The sequence below is a fragment of the Syngnathus scovelli genome, chromosome 9, assembly GCF_024217435.2.
Source record: "Syngnathus scovelli strain Florida chromosome 9, RoL_Ssco_1.2, whole genome shotgun sequence".
Classification (NCBI taxonomy): domain Eukaryota; kingdom Metazoa; phylum Chordata; class Actinopteri; order Syngnathiformes; family Syngnathidae; genus Syngnathus; species Syngnathus scovelli.
The window spans coordinates 9,986,525-10,004,126 of record NC_090855.1 but is presented as its reverse complement, the minus strand read 5'-3'; the positions used below and the strand labels follow the sequence as shown (position 1 = coordinate 10,004,126).

General features: G+C 38.4%; 1 protein-coding gene across 1 annotated transcript in view; it reads right to left on the bottom strand.

Moving 5' to 3' along the window:
- The window catches only part of LOC125975040 (myelin basic protein-like), a 24,138-nt gene extending 6,536 nt beyond the window's left edge, over positions 1-17,602 (bottom strand). Inside the window, exons 1-3 of the mRNA XM_049730113.2 lie at positions 17,384-17,602; positions 7,803-7,861; positions 4,144-4,243 (exon numbers count right to left, since the gene is read on the bottom strand). Coding sequence (XP_049586070.1) covers positions 4,144-4,243; positions 7,803-7,847 — 145 coding nt within the window. The 5' untranslated portion in view covers positions 7,848-7,861; positions 17,384-17,602. The remainder of the gene's footprint in view (positions 1-4,143; positions 4,244-7,802; positions 7,862-17,383) is intronic.

Genomic DNA, 17,602 nt, shown 5'->3' with positions numbered 1-17,602 from the left:
CTCCACCTACTGTACCGTACAAAGCTTTAACAAGTGGTGTCCTAGTTCCCAAACACTTATTGAGTGTTACAATACAAATGCAGCCAGTATTGAATGCAAACTCAATGAGGCCCTTGAGGTTTTTGGTGAGTGTCAGGGTGTGTGGAAAAAAAGAAATCCTGATGATAATTTGACTTCTGTAGTTGTATGTCAAATGTTTCCACATACTCGTTGATAGTTCACAGCACTTAGATCTGAGGTGTCTAACATTTTCCATCTGTTGATAATCATCAAGTGTACTTTATAAACTGTACTTTGATACATACAATGAAACATTGTTCATAAAAATCTTGGGCTTCTTAAAAAATGTACAATTTCTCGTGCAACACTTCCTGAAGAAAGCTAAAAACTAGCTGCAAAACAACCGCCCACCCCCCCACCACACATGTTCTTGCAATAGAACAAAACATTTGATGGTTCAGTCATTATGCTCTAAAATACTTTAGCAATTTCAGAGTGCCATTCTTCAGAGTTAAACTCTGCAGTCGTTTTACTTACCAGAGTCTTTTCGTTGCATTTTACCCGAGGAAAAGTAGCAGTCTCACAATTATGCACCCCAGGATATAGTGTGTTAATCCCGTAAATCACAGATTTGAGCGTTTCTGTATAAATTCTCGTCCATTCATCCAAAAGACCATTTGTGAGCTCAGAAGTCACTGTTGCTGGATGAGTGAGCCTGACTCACAATCACTGATAGACTTGATCTCTAAGATGTTGATAAGGTTAACGTCAGCAGCCACATGTACTTTTTGGACCTTGATCCGTACATCGGGCGAGAGTCATGGCAGAAAAGATTGATTTAAGGGATCTCTTCTAACAGAAAGCAGTATGTTCCCATTCTGCAGCTTTTCTTTTCCTAGCCATATTGACCTGCTAAAATTGGCAAGGCATATAACACATTTAAAATGGATTGCTTACCTAAAATGGATTTTCATACTGTAAACTTTTAAAACATTCAGTCTATTATAGGACCATATCTATGTTTTGTAATGTTTTACTGATTATTCTTAACTACAAGAAAATTGTATCAGCTACTTGTTAAATAATAGCACATGCAACTTATAGTCTTTGAGTAGAAGTCAAAGGTGAGAGATAAGGGAAATAGTACACCATTTCAGATAGTTTAGAGTGAATGGGGCCAAACAAGACATGCGCACTACTCCGCACATGAACAATAGGTCTACAGCTGATTGCTTTATTACTTTGTATCAGACCGTTCAAGAAAGACCATTGTACTTTTCTCCTCAATGCTGCTGGGTTTCTGTTTTCCAATGCATTAACCTCTATTCAGGTCACCTCAGCTCTCCATGCCATATTGGAGAAATGGTAACACGGCACGGTACAGCAGTCGACAGACAGACAGAGGGGGGTCTCCTTTGCGTAGTGATGTCGGCTTTAGACTGGTCCAGGTAATGGAGCCATTATGGGCTTTTAACAGCTATGCAGCTGATGGTGGTGTTTGCCTTTCAGTGGTAAAGTAGCACAAACAGGAAGTACAGCAAAGAGGCACCCCCAACACTGAACATCATGGGGCGAGTCATGGCGCCTGCTGCTGTCTGCTGTGCTAAAATAGGAACCAATAAAGTTGAACTAACGTACATGTCATAAAGTACTGTACTGCACAATGGCCAATTTGCAAAAAAATAGTCAGCGTTTTGTTTCTAAATACATACCACGTTCGAAGATAATAGCTGAAAACATTTGGAAACACAGAACTATGTAGAACAAATTTGTGAAACTGTTTTTCACCATTTCTGAGTTCCTGATTTTGAGTGCATGATTAAAACTGCTGTCCAGATAGATGGATGACATGAGTCAACCTTCCCTAACTATGTATATAAGACCTTAATTTATCTTACAATAATGAAAAAAATCAGATAACATTATTTGATAAAGTGAGGATGACGCGTTTAGTTTGTTGATGATAGTTAAACTATTAGTGGCTTTAGGTTATCTACATATACACACTGCTAACTCATAAATGACTTGCATTCTGCTACAGACTGAGAGGAGTAAGAAGATTTTTACATAGGCTAGTGCAGTTAGTGTCAGAAGTTGGAGTAGTAGTAGTATTTGATCGATAGTTGACAGTTGAGCTGTGAGTGGTTTTAGCACACAGGTGTCAAACTCAAGGCCCTTGGGGTCAGATACGGCCCGCCACATCATTTTGTGTGGCCCGCGATGACAAATTGTGCATCAAATTCATGTGTCATTACTAGAATTGCAAATTGTCTTCACTTTTAATATCTTTTTTTTTTAATATTTGACCAGTTTTTACTCATCTGATTTGAAAACGAGTTATTTGTCAGTTTGTTTTGTAGCTTTTACTGTATATAATATGAGGTGCTCATACATTTATTTGTCATAATGGCCCTCCGAAAGAAGCTATGACTACAATGCGGCCCGCGAAAAAAATGAGTTTGACACCCCTGTTTTAGCACATTTAGCAGACACGCCCATACAATATTTGCTGCAACATTAGAAGCAAATGGGGCATTTCTCAGTCAATAAAAAAAGAGGTTAAGCATCAAAGAGCATTACAGTATTTCTCTGAAGCGGCAGTAAAACCACCATGTTATAGTTTCAAGACCAACACTGCATACCAAAATTTACATTCCAAAATGTGCTTTCCCCCTCGTCATAAACCTTTTCAACATTTGACTCACAAATTGACTGTGAAACTTTATTTTTCACGCATCTCTATTGCCTTACAGTATGACATTAATCATTGTAGCACAGCACATTTATCAACTTTCTGTACTGACCAAAAATGTACAGTTTGTCAATTTTTTTTTAAGATTTCTGATTCTTGTCTTCATTTTCCATTTGATGTGTATATAATCTTAACATTAGAAAAAATAGCAAACTAGAATTCTAGAATCACTGCAGTGAAGTCAGTATTCAAACATTACATCTGTAGAAGAAAGACACATAATAGTGTGTGACAATAGAAAAAAAAAATATTGGCCAAAGGTCAAAGATTGAGTCATTAAATCCCCGGCACGTTAACACGTCTAGTCACATCTGCAGTACGCGACCACACTGCAGATGACAAAAAGCAAAATGCAGGGATGACTGAATCCAAGGTAATTGGGACTGATTTGCAGCATTATGGTACTGGACACGACTATGGATTAAGTCTGCCCCATCTCTGTCAATGTTCTAACTAAACTAACACGAGTGGACTCTTGAGAGTCAGATCACTCAGAGAAGGTCTAAGACGCTGCCTCTGGAATTAAAGGCTATAACAAGTAAGATGCTGTCAAAATGTGGACACCAAATATCCAGCAAAGTAAATCACAATATTGACCTGTCTTTAAAATTACAGTTTGCATCACCACTCTGAGCTGCACTCACTGAGTTTATGTTTGCTTTATAATCAATCAATGCCTTATTAATATGACACACAAACACCAAACCTCAAATGCATTCTCTTTCAAAATGCATTTCAACATTGAAGCAAATATCTATGTGTCCATCAAATTTGGATTGTTGGCTGTTTCATTTCAGCTTTTAGTTCCAGGTACTACATCTGGATCTGAACCACAATTAGCAGAAACAGCAATGATTTTAAATTTGAGCAAAAGTATGACAATATGTGACTGGCAGATGTTTCCTTGGCCAGTACTGTTACATTAATCAGAACCATTGCATAACTGGCTATTGAGTCCAACCATTTGGGATGACATGAAGGGAAATAAAAACATAAAAACAACACTTGTGCTAGATTATAGACATAAACAGGTAGACCATAGAAAACGGCAACAGATGTTGACCAAAACATTGTGAGAGTTGTAAAGACTCCTGGCCCCGAATAAAACTTTCTAGCTCTTCCCTTTACTTGTTGTGAATATACTATAGATACAGCATCAAGTCTGATGTAATTAATAGAGTGAAAACAGTCCAAGAAGAATCATGTAAGAAGTAACCCTGTGAAGTGGCTGTAATTTTACGCAACTTCCTCCCTTGCCCACTCATACTAACCTTATCTGATGATGACACTGACAACTCCAACGTATGTTATAAAATGCAAATGGTTTTTATACGCTGGTCTGGTGCCAGTACATATCCAAATGCCAACTCAAACATTGATTAACCTCTTACCGAAAACTTCATCTTGTGTTTCTTCTTGTGGCTCTTCTGCTAATGTGGTTGCTGTTGCTGCTGGTGGTCTTCTCTCATCATTGGTCTCAGGTGATAAGGCCTTTGGCATACAAAAACAGGTTTGCAAGGTGAGTTACCATGGAAACAGCAGTGCTGGATCAATGGTGAGAAACAAAGTCACACCCTAATTGACTTGCTATTTTTAAACAGCTATGCTTTGTACATATCATTGTACAGTAGTGCTCCATGTTATCCTATATACATTTATTGGCGATATAAATGATTGAGAAATTGTTTGATTTATAATTATTCATACAGATTTATTAATTTCTGGGAAGATGGCTAATTGAAGCTGATTAAGGATTTACATATTTATTATTTGCATTTTGACTAACTTAAATGAGCATCCAAATACACAAGTCCAAAAACAGAGCATTCATGTAAAAAAAAAAGTATTATTTTTGTTGTTTCTAATTATATTATCACTTATATATTTTTTGTCCTACCATTTTTTTTCTACCATGATCATATGGGGGGGGGGGGGGGGAGGGGGGACATATGATATACTGTACATGAGGCCACTTTCTCAAAATATCTGTTAGGTTAATATCTGTTAGTTTTGCACGCAAGAGCAATTGCTTCATTTACGTCTGTCAATGCGGTGTATGACCAGTTGCAGGTCTTTATTATGGCCAATGTCATGCTTTCAATTGGAATCAACAGAGTAAGTGCAAAAGATTTTTGTGGAAAGCTTTCATTATTATTAGTTTTTCCTCATTTAATAACATTGCAATTTGTTATTGAGGGACGTTAGACACATTTCTTGAACTTTTAATGGTATATATATATATATATGTATATATATATATATATATATATATATATATATATATATATATATATATATATATATATATATATATATATACACGCACGCGCGCACACACACGTATATGCACTGAAATGTATAGGCACTGAGGGAAGGTTGTCTTTGCCAAAAGCTTTTAGCATCATATCACACCAGAAATTGCATACAGCTAGGTGCTATCACATGACCCTGACTCTGGCACGTGTCAAACAGAGCAGAAAGATTATTCTAGCCATTTTTTCCATTTTATTCTAAGAGCCTTGCATTATGCTTGTGACCTCCAACCTTAGAAATTATGCAAATTTGTACCTGGATCTGAAAAAAAGACATAAGTGTACTAATTATGCTTGATCGTTGATAATTTGTATAAGTACCATATTCTTTATAATGGAGACCATAGGCAGTAACGAGTACTCAAGGTTCATTTATGGTCTATGTCAGATACACATACAGATACATATGTATAATGCTCCCAAGTCAGAATTGGGTATATTCAACTATATATATTCACAAATCTATATTATTCTGTCTCCACCTGTCGCACACACCTACCACAGTTTAAAGTGCCACTGATTAACCCAAAGTAAAGTTAGATTTTTTTTAATAGGCTTTTCTATCTTTGTAGTCATATAAACTATGGTCCTCAAAGAGCTTTCACAGCATCAAATTGGTCTCATATTCCCTGTTCACTTTCACTGCTGACTGTGCGTAAAAACACTATGTTTTGCTTCATAAAAGCTGCGAGGGCTGGTTAATGACCATGCATGGGCGCAACGTGAGCCGCAGGACCTACTTTTCTCACATGTGCTTTAAATCATTAAGTTCATCTATTAAATCTGCAAATCAGGAAAAAAAGAATACCAAACAATATCCGGTGCTCATTTGAGAAACAAAATGGATAAATGCACTTTGCATTTTGTGATTTTCTGACTCAGACAAATTCATATATTCAAAAAGCATTTGCATGGGATATGACACACTATGGTCCGACTCGAATAACGAAAGAGTACAATTGCGTGCATTAAAAACTACGATGGAGCATCATGTGATCTAATCTTGATTCAAACATCAGTGTAGTTAGAGCAGATTGATTCAGGGGAAACCCTAAGAACTCTGACCAAGAAAACGCTACAGTGTTAACAGTACAGTTATTTTTGAGACACCAGTCTGACAACACAGCCCACTGAGAGACAGGGACAAGCTAAGTGGGTTGGTCACGAAGCCCAAATTGGAAACAATAGCGGTGTGTCAAGCTGGGCCTGAGGCTCCCTCATCTGGAGAGTTCATTTGGCATTTTTAGTCAGTTTTCTCATTTTGTTTTAATTTTATGTTTACCACTAATATTTAATATTTGGATTATATTTTACAATGAACATTTACAACAGCTTAAACAGCATATTATATATATATATATAAATGCTGTTTAACTTGTAAATGTATAATATTAGTTATTAAATATATACACGCACATTGAAATGCAGACTGCTTTTTCACCATGCCAAAGTATTCATTTTGTAAAATGTGGCTGTCAATCTGACACTGTGGCCTTGTCTTCTTACAGAATGACCACTTGAGAAACTGGTAACGAGTGAAATACACTGTTTTTACCGCAGTACATATTTCTGCTTAGCATTACAAGCAGTCTGAATGTAGAGTGTCCCCCAAAGCCTCGCACCACATCCTCAAGTACATGCTGATGCTGAGACCGCAGAAAAACAAATGCTTTTTACAGCAACTCAGCAGGAACTATCTTAAAGTGATGTGTCACAATAAGGCACGTGTGCAATGCACCATGCCTCCTCTGGAGAAATAGAGTTTGGGAGCATCTATTCTTTAATACATTCCACTGGCGCCAATCATTCAGAGAGCTAGAAACTAACAATAGAACAAAGCCATGTTTGAGGTGTGATGAGAGTGATATCATACCCTTCCCAATTGAAAGGGGTTTACAAATTAGACCTGAGTAGCACAAAAACACAACCTGTGCCATTCTGTCATGTTCTGGTTGCGTCTAATAGTTGCTATGACTACCAGCTGTTTTGCAAGACCGCTATTAACCTTGATGTAACTATAGTGAAATCAAAAGGCAATAAATGAGAAAATTAGATATACACTGACCAGGTATAGCCACTATAGCACAATATACTAAGTTCCAATTCAAGAACTATAGCAAACATTCCACTTTTACAAAGAAAATCATGTTCCGTTTACAGTAATGCTGTAAGAGAGATGCTTAAAAATATAATCTCTATATGCTGTAGTTTGCTCTATTTGACATAAAGCCTTCCCTTGAAGGTTTGCACTTGATACAATCTGCATTTAACAGATTTCCATCCATCCATCCATCCATCCATCCATCCATCCATCCATCCATCCATCCATCCATCCATCCATCCATCCATCCATCCATCCATCCATCCATCCATCCATCCATCCATCCATCCATCCATCCATCCATCCATCCATCCATCCATCCATCCATCCATCCATCGTTACGGTGAAAAACATGTGAAAGCGCTACATAAAGATGTATTGTAAGATATATTTAAAATAGGATGGTTTAATAAATATGATTACCTTTATCAAAAATTACTCAAGTACAAACATCAAATGTCAAAAGTAAAGATACATTTTATACACTATGCTGTGTTATTTGAAGGGATTTGAACATCTGACTACAGTAACTCAGTGAGAATAAAGGAGCGTGACTGCTTGTCCACAATCAGTCCAAACTCCAACTAATAAAAGATAATGTTCACACTGACATACAGGCAACTTGGGGGATTCATACCTTGGTGTCTGTTGGTGACTCTCGCTTTCCATGACGTTGCCCCATGATGCTGACAGAGGCTGCACAAAGGGGTAAAAAAAATGAAACACCAGTAAATAACAGGGATTTATAAAACGTGTGTTGGACTAGTTTTATATAAGCAAGACGAGTAATTACTAAAGTATGAATAAAAATACAGAAATAAAAATATTGACGAATGACACGATTATAATGCATTTCTTTTATGGTAGAGAATAACCAGCAGAAATTATGTCTATTTGTATCATGACGTCGATGTGTGTCACAAGTTCAATTGGGGAAATTTAAATGCGGGTGTAGCTCTGTCCATCCAGACGTAAATGAGTTATTGGAAATGTATTAATAACCGGAATTTTGACCTTAACCTAAATATTGAGGAATGTAAACGTAACCGGGACCGAGAGGCAAATAACAACAGAGCCAGCTTTCTTAACCGGGTAGGAGTATCTTGCAAAACCTTTTGACTTTTTTTCTCCTATTTTTCATTTTATTTTAAATTAAGTCCTCCCTTCTCTGTCCAGATAATGGGTGTCCATCCTGGACGGACGGACCGTTCCGTCTCTGGACGGAATGCTCATGACTGATAAACAGTATTTATAATGCCACATCCACCAGTGTATGAAATAGATAGGTGCATCAAAATGCATCAAGCGGGTTGCACCGCGCTTTCTTGAGTGAGGGAGCTTGAGGTACACACATAGACTGACAGTGGCGCTTCCTCACAATTTTTTTTTCATCAATTACATTATTTTTTTAATGTCTCTGGACAATGGTTTTTAATGCCATGTAAGGCCTTAATATGCACAAAATCAATTGAATTACTTAATTCAACCCTGTAAGTAACGGCTAATTATGCAAGGGGAGAACATTACAATTGCCTAAGCCTGTGCTCAATTTAGAACCACACTCAACCTTACTGCAAACCACAATATCTTGGCCAGGCATAGAAAGATGTCACATAGACAACAGTAAACACACGGCCAGTTTCACTATACAACGTTACACAATCAGAGCTGTGATCCTGCAAGGACTTGCAAGAAAAGACTGTTGCATAATATAGCGGAAAAAGGCAGAAAAGGATGTTGAGGGGGGGAGGTAAAAGCCTACAATTACAATTCAGCAGCATTACTTCTCAAAAGACAAAACAGGCAAATGCAATCCGCTGGCAAACATGCAGCAAGGATTTAATATATTAACAGTCTAACCTTTTATAGTATTATACTCTGCATTATCACAGTTCAACTTTCACAACAACATATATAATTCCTGCGCCCCATTAGCCTTTGCGTGAACTATGGATGATATGGTGAAAGCAGCGTTTTGTTTTTATCGAAACTGCTGGTGTAAGTTCACTTTCTATAACCGTTACAGACTTAATGTGGGAACGCCAGCTTATGAGAGAAACCATTTCAATGTCGCTTCCTGCCAACAGGGTGGGGTCAGACAATCACATAAAAGAGACCAGCAACAAGGTACAACTCTGGAAAAGCTCTGCAGTGTACCAGTATCTGCACATTAATAAAGTTGGTCACATTTTGCTACAGCTTTCCACTATAGGCATACGTATATATGATTGTATATGTATTAACTTTGGCACAATTATCTCCTATGAAATATGAATATGAAATATGAGTTGTTCTGGTGGCTATTTTTCTAACCTGGAGAGTAAGACGTTTGGTTCACGAAAACAGGCTGCAAGGTGCTACGTGGAAACATTTTATAATGTATTTGATGCACCAATCAGAACGGCCACATGTCAACGCAGCGACAATTGCTCTGATAAACTGGGCACGTGTTTAGTCTGCAGGGGCGATGTGACGTTGCAAAGTGAGGACCCGGTTATTTTCTTCGATCAGGCGGGGTTGGTGCATAGAAAGGACGAATGATCAGTAATGGCCCAAGATGAGTGAATGGAGGAAAAGACCACTTAGGGGTTTTTGGTAAGGAATTAGCATTTCATCATAGTCAAAATCTCAAAAGAGATGATTTAGAATTAACATGAAATGTACTATCATGAAATACTTACATGCCTAGTACATATACTCATCTTTTGTCCCTGTCATTGACTTGGCAGCACTTGCGCACAACAGTCATCGCTTAAGTGGTATATTGTGACTCTCGAACATGTCCAAGATGTAGTTATAGGCTGATATTTTCTCGGAAAAGTAAATTGGGTTTTCTCAAATGAAGACCTTGACAACCGTAATCTCTCTATTTGATAAACATTTCCCATTAAGAACAGCAACTAAGAAGAGTCATGGCCTAAAGAAACCATGCATGAACACTGGGGATCGAGAAGGACACATTTATCCAATCTGGACCAAGTCAAATTTATTTCACGCTTAACAGTATGTGACGGTGCAATGCATGATATTAGTAGTGCTAGAAGTGCAGCTATGGTTGAAGATGAAGACAATCTGCGTGTGGCTACATACACACTGTAAATTGACTTTATATATACGTATGTATAGCCCATAATGTCATGAGAAGCTCATAAACACGTTGGTAGTCCCCAAGACAACACTGACAGGAGAGACAGAAAGAGATTTATGAAAACCATGGTCCGTCCCCTCCCTGTAAAGTGACAAAAATCTCAAAAGAGAAGACAGCTGATCATCACAACTGATTATGGTGTCATTGTTGCATGCCAGAAAACAATGCGAGTTAATAAATGAGGATGACTATAAATGCAACCAAGAGAAGAGAACAACAAGTACATGTCAGAACAGTGATCAGTCAGCTGTAAATATCTGGTGAGGAGTACAGCTCCTCCACTAAGAAAAGCCTGAGGGTTTCCACTGTTGCTCTGAAACATCAGGGCCACTGCCTGCTGTCCTCCTCTCTTTGTTAACAAGGGCAAAACACATTGCAATGTCAACTACGAACCTGTTCTATTATTAACAACAACTGTTATTCCTCTTATTTTTTTTGTCCGTTTAGTATTCAGCTGGTCCCACGCCATACTAAGGCCTCTATGCATGAAAGAGGAATAGTGGCAGAATAAATTATACTGGTCAATGGCGTTACCACTGTTGGTAAGCATGAACGTGATATAAGGGTAAACTGTGGTATTATCCATCCATCCATCTTCTTCCGCTTATCCGGGGTCGGGTCGCGGGGGCAGCAGCTTTAGGAGGGACTCCCAGACTTCGCTCTCCCCAGCCACTTCATCCACCTCATCCCGGGGGATCCCAAGGCGTTCCCAGGCCAGCTGAGAGACATAGTCTCTCCAGCGCGTCCTAGGTCGTCCCCGGGGTCTCCTACCGGTGGGACATGCCCGGAACACCTCCCCAGGGAGGCGTCCAGGAGGCATCCTGATAAGATGTCCGAGCCACCTCATCTGGCTCCTCTCAACGTGGAGGAGTAGCGACTCTACTCCGAGTCTCTCCCGGATGACCGAGCTCCTCACCCTATCTCTAAGGGAGAGCCCGGACATCCTGCGGAGAAAACTCATTTCGGCCGCTTGTATCCGGGATCTCGTTCTTTCGGTCACGACCCATAGCTCGTGACCATAGGTGAGGGTAGGAGCGTAAATCGACCGGTAAATTGAGAGCTTTGCCTTTTGGCTCAGCTCTCTCTTCACCACAACGGACCGGTACAGGGTCCGCATTACTGCCGACGCTGCACCGATCCGCCTGTCGATCTCACGCTCCATCCTCCCCTCACTCGTGAACAAGACTCCAAGATACTTGAACTCCTCCACTTGGGGCAGGATCTCATCCCCGATCCGGAGAGGGCATTCCACCCTTTTCCGATCGAGGACCATGGACTCGGATTTGGAGGTGCTGACTGTGGTATTACTTTAATCCTTACATAGCCGCAAGCACAAAGATTGAGTAGTTTATTCTGTGGTGTGGATGTGGCAGACTTCCTGGTGTATTTTAGGCTACATTCTCACCACAGGTTATAATGCTTCATTCAGGTTTTCGGTGAAATCCAGTTGTTTTTTTGTAAGCATTCACATTCCACATTAAATCAGTATTTGTGGAGGTAAATGTATTCTAGCGAGTAGGCGCCACGGGCTTATGGTCTTATATCCACAGAGAAGCAATTTGGGAAGAGGTTGGTTGAATCCAGGAAATGTCTTAGAACCGTAGCTTCCGTTTGGGGGATAAGAGAATAAAATGATGAAGTTGAAAATCAAGCAAAATTATGTTGAAAAGTTTTTTTGTCCATTACACTGGAGTTTCTCGTCAAACATCAATAGCACCCTGCATGAATGATAAGCATAAACTTCACCCCAACTACTTCCCGGGACAATCAAGTAATTGGTGTTTATTAGAAGCAAACACTGATAATACACATAATTAAGCATATTTATCTTAGACACACGCACGCACGCATACACACACTCACACACTGTTACCACTGAAGAATGGCTTGTTCACAAACATTTTGATAAATAAGTAAATGATTTACTTAAGAGTTCTTTCAATATTTTTTCCAGACAGTATTTTCCAGTCTTCGTGACCAAATCTGACATATGTACATCCGGGTTATTGCCCATCGAGGTGTACAATTCTCATGGATTATTGGAAGATGTGCAGGTGTGAACCGATGTACACCGGCGGACGGTTGCCTCCGCATAGTCTGCAAAATCCATTAATCCTCGATAACCTTGTAGGGCATTAACCCACTTATACCATAGTCATTTGCCAACTATAATAATTAATTAAACAATTCCCACGTGAACTGAACATAGCGCATATTTGCTCCGTGAACTTTTTTTGTGTATGCACTCATTTTGGGTTCAGTGAATGGAAGTTTACTTTGGTTCAAGGATGCCAGGTTCTCTCTTCTCAGACCTTAAAATAAAACCTCGATAAACACACTGTAAACAAGGCGGGAGACGAAGGATTTGGCAATGCTGGTCACAAACTGTTGATTTTTATCCATAATTGAGCAGCCCTAGTACACATAATCAGCCTATGTATATGTGTGATGGTTGATGGAAGCTCTGAAGCTGGCAATGCTGCACTCTGTCGGTCTTTGTTGACAGACAGTGACTTAAAAGTGTTTGTATTTGTCTGTTTTGGGGCCAAAAAGCGTTTGGATTGCCTATCTTGTTGTCTACACTAAAGGCGACAATGCATACTGATATAATTTTCATAGCCAGTCAGAATATAGTATTCACCAAGAACATATGATATTACCGTGTGCTCTCACAAGCATTGTAGTTGTACTTCAAGTGCCTTGAAAAAACATGGATCCAAAATTATTTAGATAATTCTTTGGAAATTTAGAAAATAGATCCATTGTAACAGTCTTGGAAACATACAATTTCCCATACAATAGTTTTCTTTTTCTATAGTTTTCCGGACCTGGTAATGTATGAATTCTAAATCCATACTTTTCTATACTTTCCATACTTGCACAGGAACCCTGAAAGTTTAATTTCTATTCTTATTCAACTATATACCCATTAAAATCCAGCCTACTTGTACACAACATAAAGCAAACTGCTAATTTAACATTAGATAAAATTTACTCGCTTTTAAATGCATCTGTTCTGTCCATGCCTTGTCAAAAGAATGTATCGCAGGAAAGATGTTGGAAAATAACAGACTTCAGATTACAATGAAAGCAGTTGTGAGGCTGATAGCTACCACATGTCACTTTATTACAAGTGTGCATAAATGATGTGTTGTTGATTCAGGCATTTATTTGTTTTTTCATTATCCATGGGCCACTTCCATTCCTCAGGAGTTTTTTTTTTGTGATATAAGTATGAAATGGAGAAGACCGTAAACCACGTGGGATTTAATGTCTTAAAAGCCAAATTACAAACTCGTCACATGGATCTGGAGTGAAAATATTGAACTATAGCAAGAATGCAAGCTGAGCTCTTGTTGCAGAGAACAGGATATGTGGTCAGTCTAGTCCTTATTCTGACTGACAGCACCTTGCCATTATGGTCAAAGAACAACAACAGTATTGCAGCTTTGGTGCTCTTCATAATGCAGGTAATGTGACTCAACCTGTTGACCGAGAAGCGGCACAAATGAGGAGGAAGAGAGAACGGAAGTTGACTCATTTCAGTATACTGAATCACCTTCAACAAATTTGTTCAGTGCATTCACATACACTTACAATTTAGGGAACTTGCATAAAAGTAATCCAAATGTATTATATTTTGTGCCAACTGTGCTAAAGATAATCCTAAGAAATTCAGACGAATGCATTCCTGCGGCTTTCCCAGCCAAATAGTCACAGGCAACAGAGCCTTGGCCTTAAACTATGTGAAGCTTGAATTGCGGTTTCTGGCATCCTTTCTTGTATGCCAGTAATCTAATCCAATTACTCAAAATTTGTCTGTAGAAATTAATATAGAATACAATAGAATAAAAATTAAAAATTAGCTTGATGATATGAATATCTAAAATTGCTGTGAATGTGTTCATCTGCTTTCATGCAGCCTGGAATTTGATGGTTTCAAAACACAAAATCCCTCATCAACTAAAAAGGTGAGGATTACAACATGCACATACGGTTGGTTGTATGAAAGCCACATTTCAGCTCAACATTCCCTGGTGACAGGAAATTTGGAACCGCAGCCAAACAGACATTATTTTTGGAACATGCACAATGAATAAGTGTAAATAATCAAAATTGACCAAGAGCAATATATTTTGGTATCTTCTAATTCTGAAAATTCACAGAAAATTCATCCATAGAAGGTTTTTGGCTGCAAAGTGCCCAAAAGTGCATTCTTGGATTCGGTCCAAAAGTCTTTGGTCACAAACGCAACACGGACGAAAAATGATGCTGTGATGATGCAACCATGCGCTAATGAATTCAAGTGAGTAGGTGGTGACTGAGAGGGCTTCTAGGGAACCGAGAACTACGTCTCCACTGCTCATCAAAGCATGTGCATCACTCGGAAGAACCGGAGCGCTTGCATTTAGGCTACATTCACCCTGCAGAGCATGATGACCTTTTGGGATTTTTTTGTACATCATGTCCTTTTATGTATTGGTTCACATTAGAAAAGCAAGTATGACTGCCAATGTGAACAGAATGAGTCTATGAAATGGCAACCCAAACAATTTCGTTACAATAATATGTTGTATGTGCCCCCACTAGTTCAAACACAGCTTTCTGAATAATATTGAATTTGTGAAATATGGATCAAACAGATAAAGTACTACTGTTTTCATCAATCTCAGGGGGCGGGCATTTTGCCACTTGGCGTCTACTGAAAATGACATCAGAGTTGCCAGATCTCAAGTCACAACTAATCACGGCATGTGACATCACTATTGGTCGTGACCTGTTACCTGGGAACTGATACCATTTTCAGTCACAGTCAGTGGCAAAATGGCCGTGTCCTGAAATGGATGAAAACAGGTTGATTTTCACAAAAGAAACATTTATCTGAACACTGTGTTTTGTCTAGTTGGGCTGCTCAGAACATATTATTTTTGGGTTGACTTACTCTTTAAAGGTGCTCACCAGTAAAGACCTATAAGAAAAAGAAGGTTGCTTCCTGATCCCTGGCCAAGACAACAGTACATTTATGCCAAAGTCCACAAGGAATCACAAGAGTGACTCACATACAGGAAAATGTGAAGCTTTTAAATGTAACCTCTTAATGCAGCGTGCCAGGCAGGCCTCTTTGTATTTATGTTTCATTCAACCTCAGGAAGTGTGTAACAGAAGTTGCCAGCTATCGTCAACTTTGAACTTGCTGTGATCATTTGTTTAAATTCTGGCAAGATTTGACAAACTCTGCGCTTTTATAAATAGTATATCACTTTTTTTTTGGTTCCTACTTATATATCAAAATTGTCTATGCACTGTATCTTTAACTGTTCAGATTGAGTATTATCATTTTTGTGAAAACTAAATTTAGACTGGTGACGTATTATGGCAGATTAGCGTGGCATTAGAATTTGCTTATAGATATTTCAGTATCACTCATTGGAATTACAAAGTAAACTAAACAGACAACACTAATAGGTATTTATCTGACATAGACAAAACATTGCACACTGGAGGACTTGGAAACACAGATTCAGGAGATTCTCAAGGAGATCCCTGACGACGTCCCTCAGAAGGTTGTTTATTTCATTCTTGGCCGTTTATGGAAAAGGTTGATCCCACTGGTGCTTGTGTTGAAATATAAAGATTTTGTACTTTAATTTTACCACATATATCATTTGTTTCAATAAATGTGTAATAGGATAAACATGGATGCAATTACAAACTTTTAATAGCTGGTTACTTTTCATCCACCCTGTATATCCATATTGGGACAAAACAAGTGTGTATTTTCATATTTCACTCATGACTGTGAGAAATCACACCTTACAGAAATTCTTTCACATGTACTTGAGATGCAACACCAACTTTGTTTTTGAGTCATGTATTATCGATGGTACAGAAAATGGATGTGTGGATGGAAAATATAAATTGCATTCATGGTGTACTATTTTAAATGCAGTATTAATAACTGCTATTTCCATTTCTAAAATAAATTCAAGGTATATTTAACTTATCTTGTATTTAAACAAAATAAAAGATGCATAAATTACAACGTTAGTAGTAAATGTTTGTATTGGACTGTGTTTTATCACACAAACGGATTTCACGTAAATAATAAAAGAGGGATTGCCCTGAGATACTACGTCACTGATGTGTTAGGTGTTCCTTCCTTATGACCACAGACATAATAAACCCGAGATTAATATTTTCTAGTTTAGCTGGTTTGGATATTACATCACATGCTGTGACTGACTTTTACAGTACCACGTATTCAATGTGCGACGAGCACCGCAATGTGTCAACGTGTTAGTTTGGCCAGCACAAAGTTTTTTATTTATCAATTACTAGTATGTATTAACCGATTCAAAATTGTAGAAGTGATGATGATGATATAACTTTATTCATTGTAGAAAATTGTAGAAGTGAGCATCTGAAAATGTAAACACTTGCAGAGATTTCCAGTGCTGCTTACTATTTATCTGTGTATATCAAATATAAACAGTCAAATCAAATTATGGGAACCTTTGACATTCACCAGTAATCAATACTCCAAATGTAGCTCTTTGTTTTAAAAAGGTTGATCAACATTTATACTACACTTTTAATTGTCAATACAAACTCGGCTTCTACCAAAACATACTTCAATAAAAAGATTGAATAAACTAATATAATACCTGAAATTAAGTGTATGACTTTTTTTTTTAGGGTAACGTCATGTAAGTGGTGTTTTATTATGTATTTATTTTATTTATTTTAGTGTTAAATCATAAGATTTATGAACAGTGGTTTCACGAGGGGCATGTCAGTTGGGAGTGTGATGGCCGTAGTAAGTAAAATTCGTTGCAAAAAGTGCATATTTGAGAGATGAAGAAATATCTGAAAACGCCATTCATAAAACATGATCTGCTGTGAAACACGACTGTACCGATCGTAGTAAATACGCGTGTTTGTCGTCCACAAAGGCACTCGCGCTGTGCTTTTGCAGTCAAAGCGTGTCAAACACAATCATATATAGAAAATCATATCATCGTTCACTTCACTATATCACAGTTGTTATTGTGGCTATAGCGTGCACGTACCCTTCTCTCCAGTTACACTGTCAACAGCATCCACAGCTGAGCCTCGCTGTCAGTACCAGTCCTGTCGAGGTGTCAACATGGAATATGTCAGCCCTTTATCTCTTTTTCTAGACGCTGCTCTCATCAAAACGTGTTTTCACACAAGGAGAAAAATAAAACAACGGCGCGTGTCGGCGCTTCCTGATTTCGCTACGCTGGTAGGTATGATGATGATGTTTG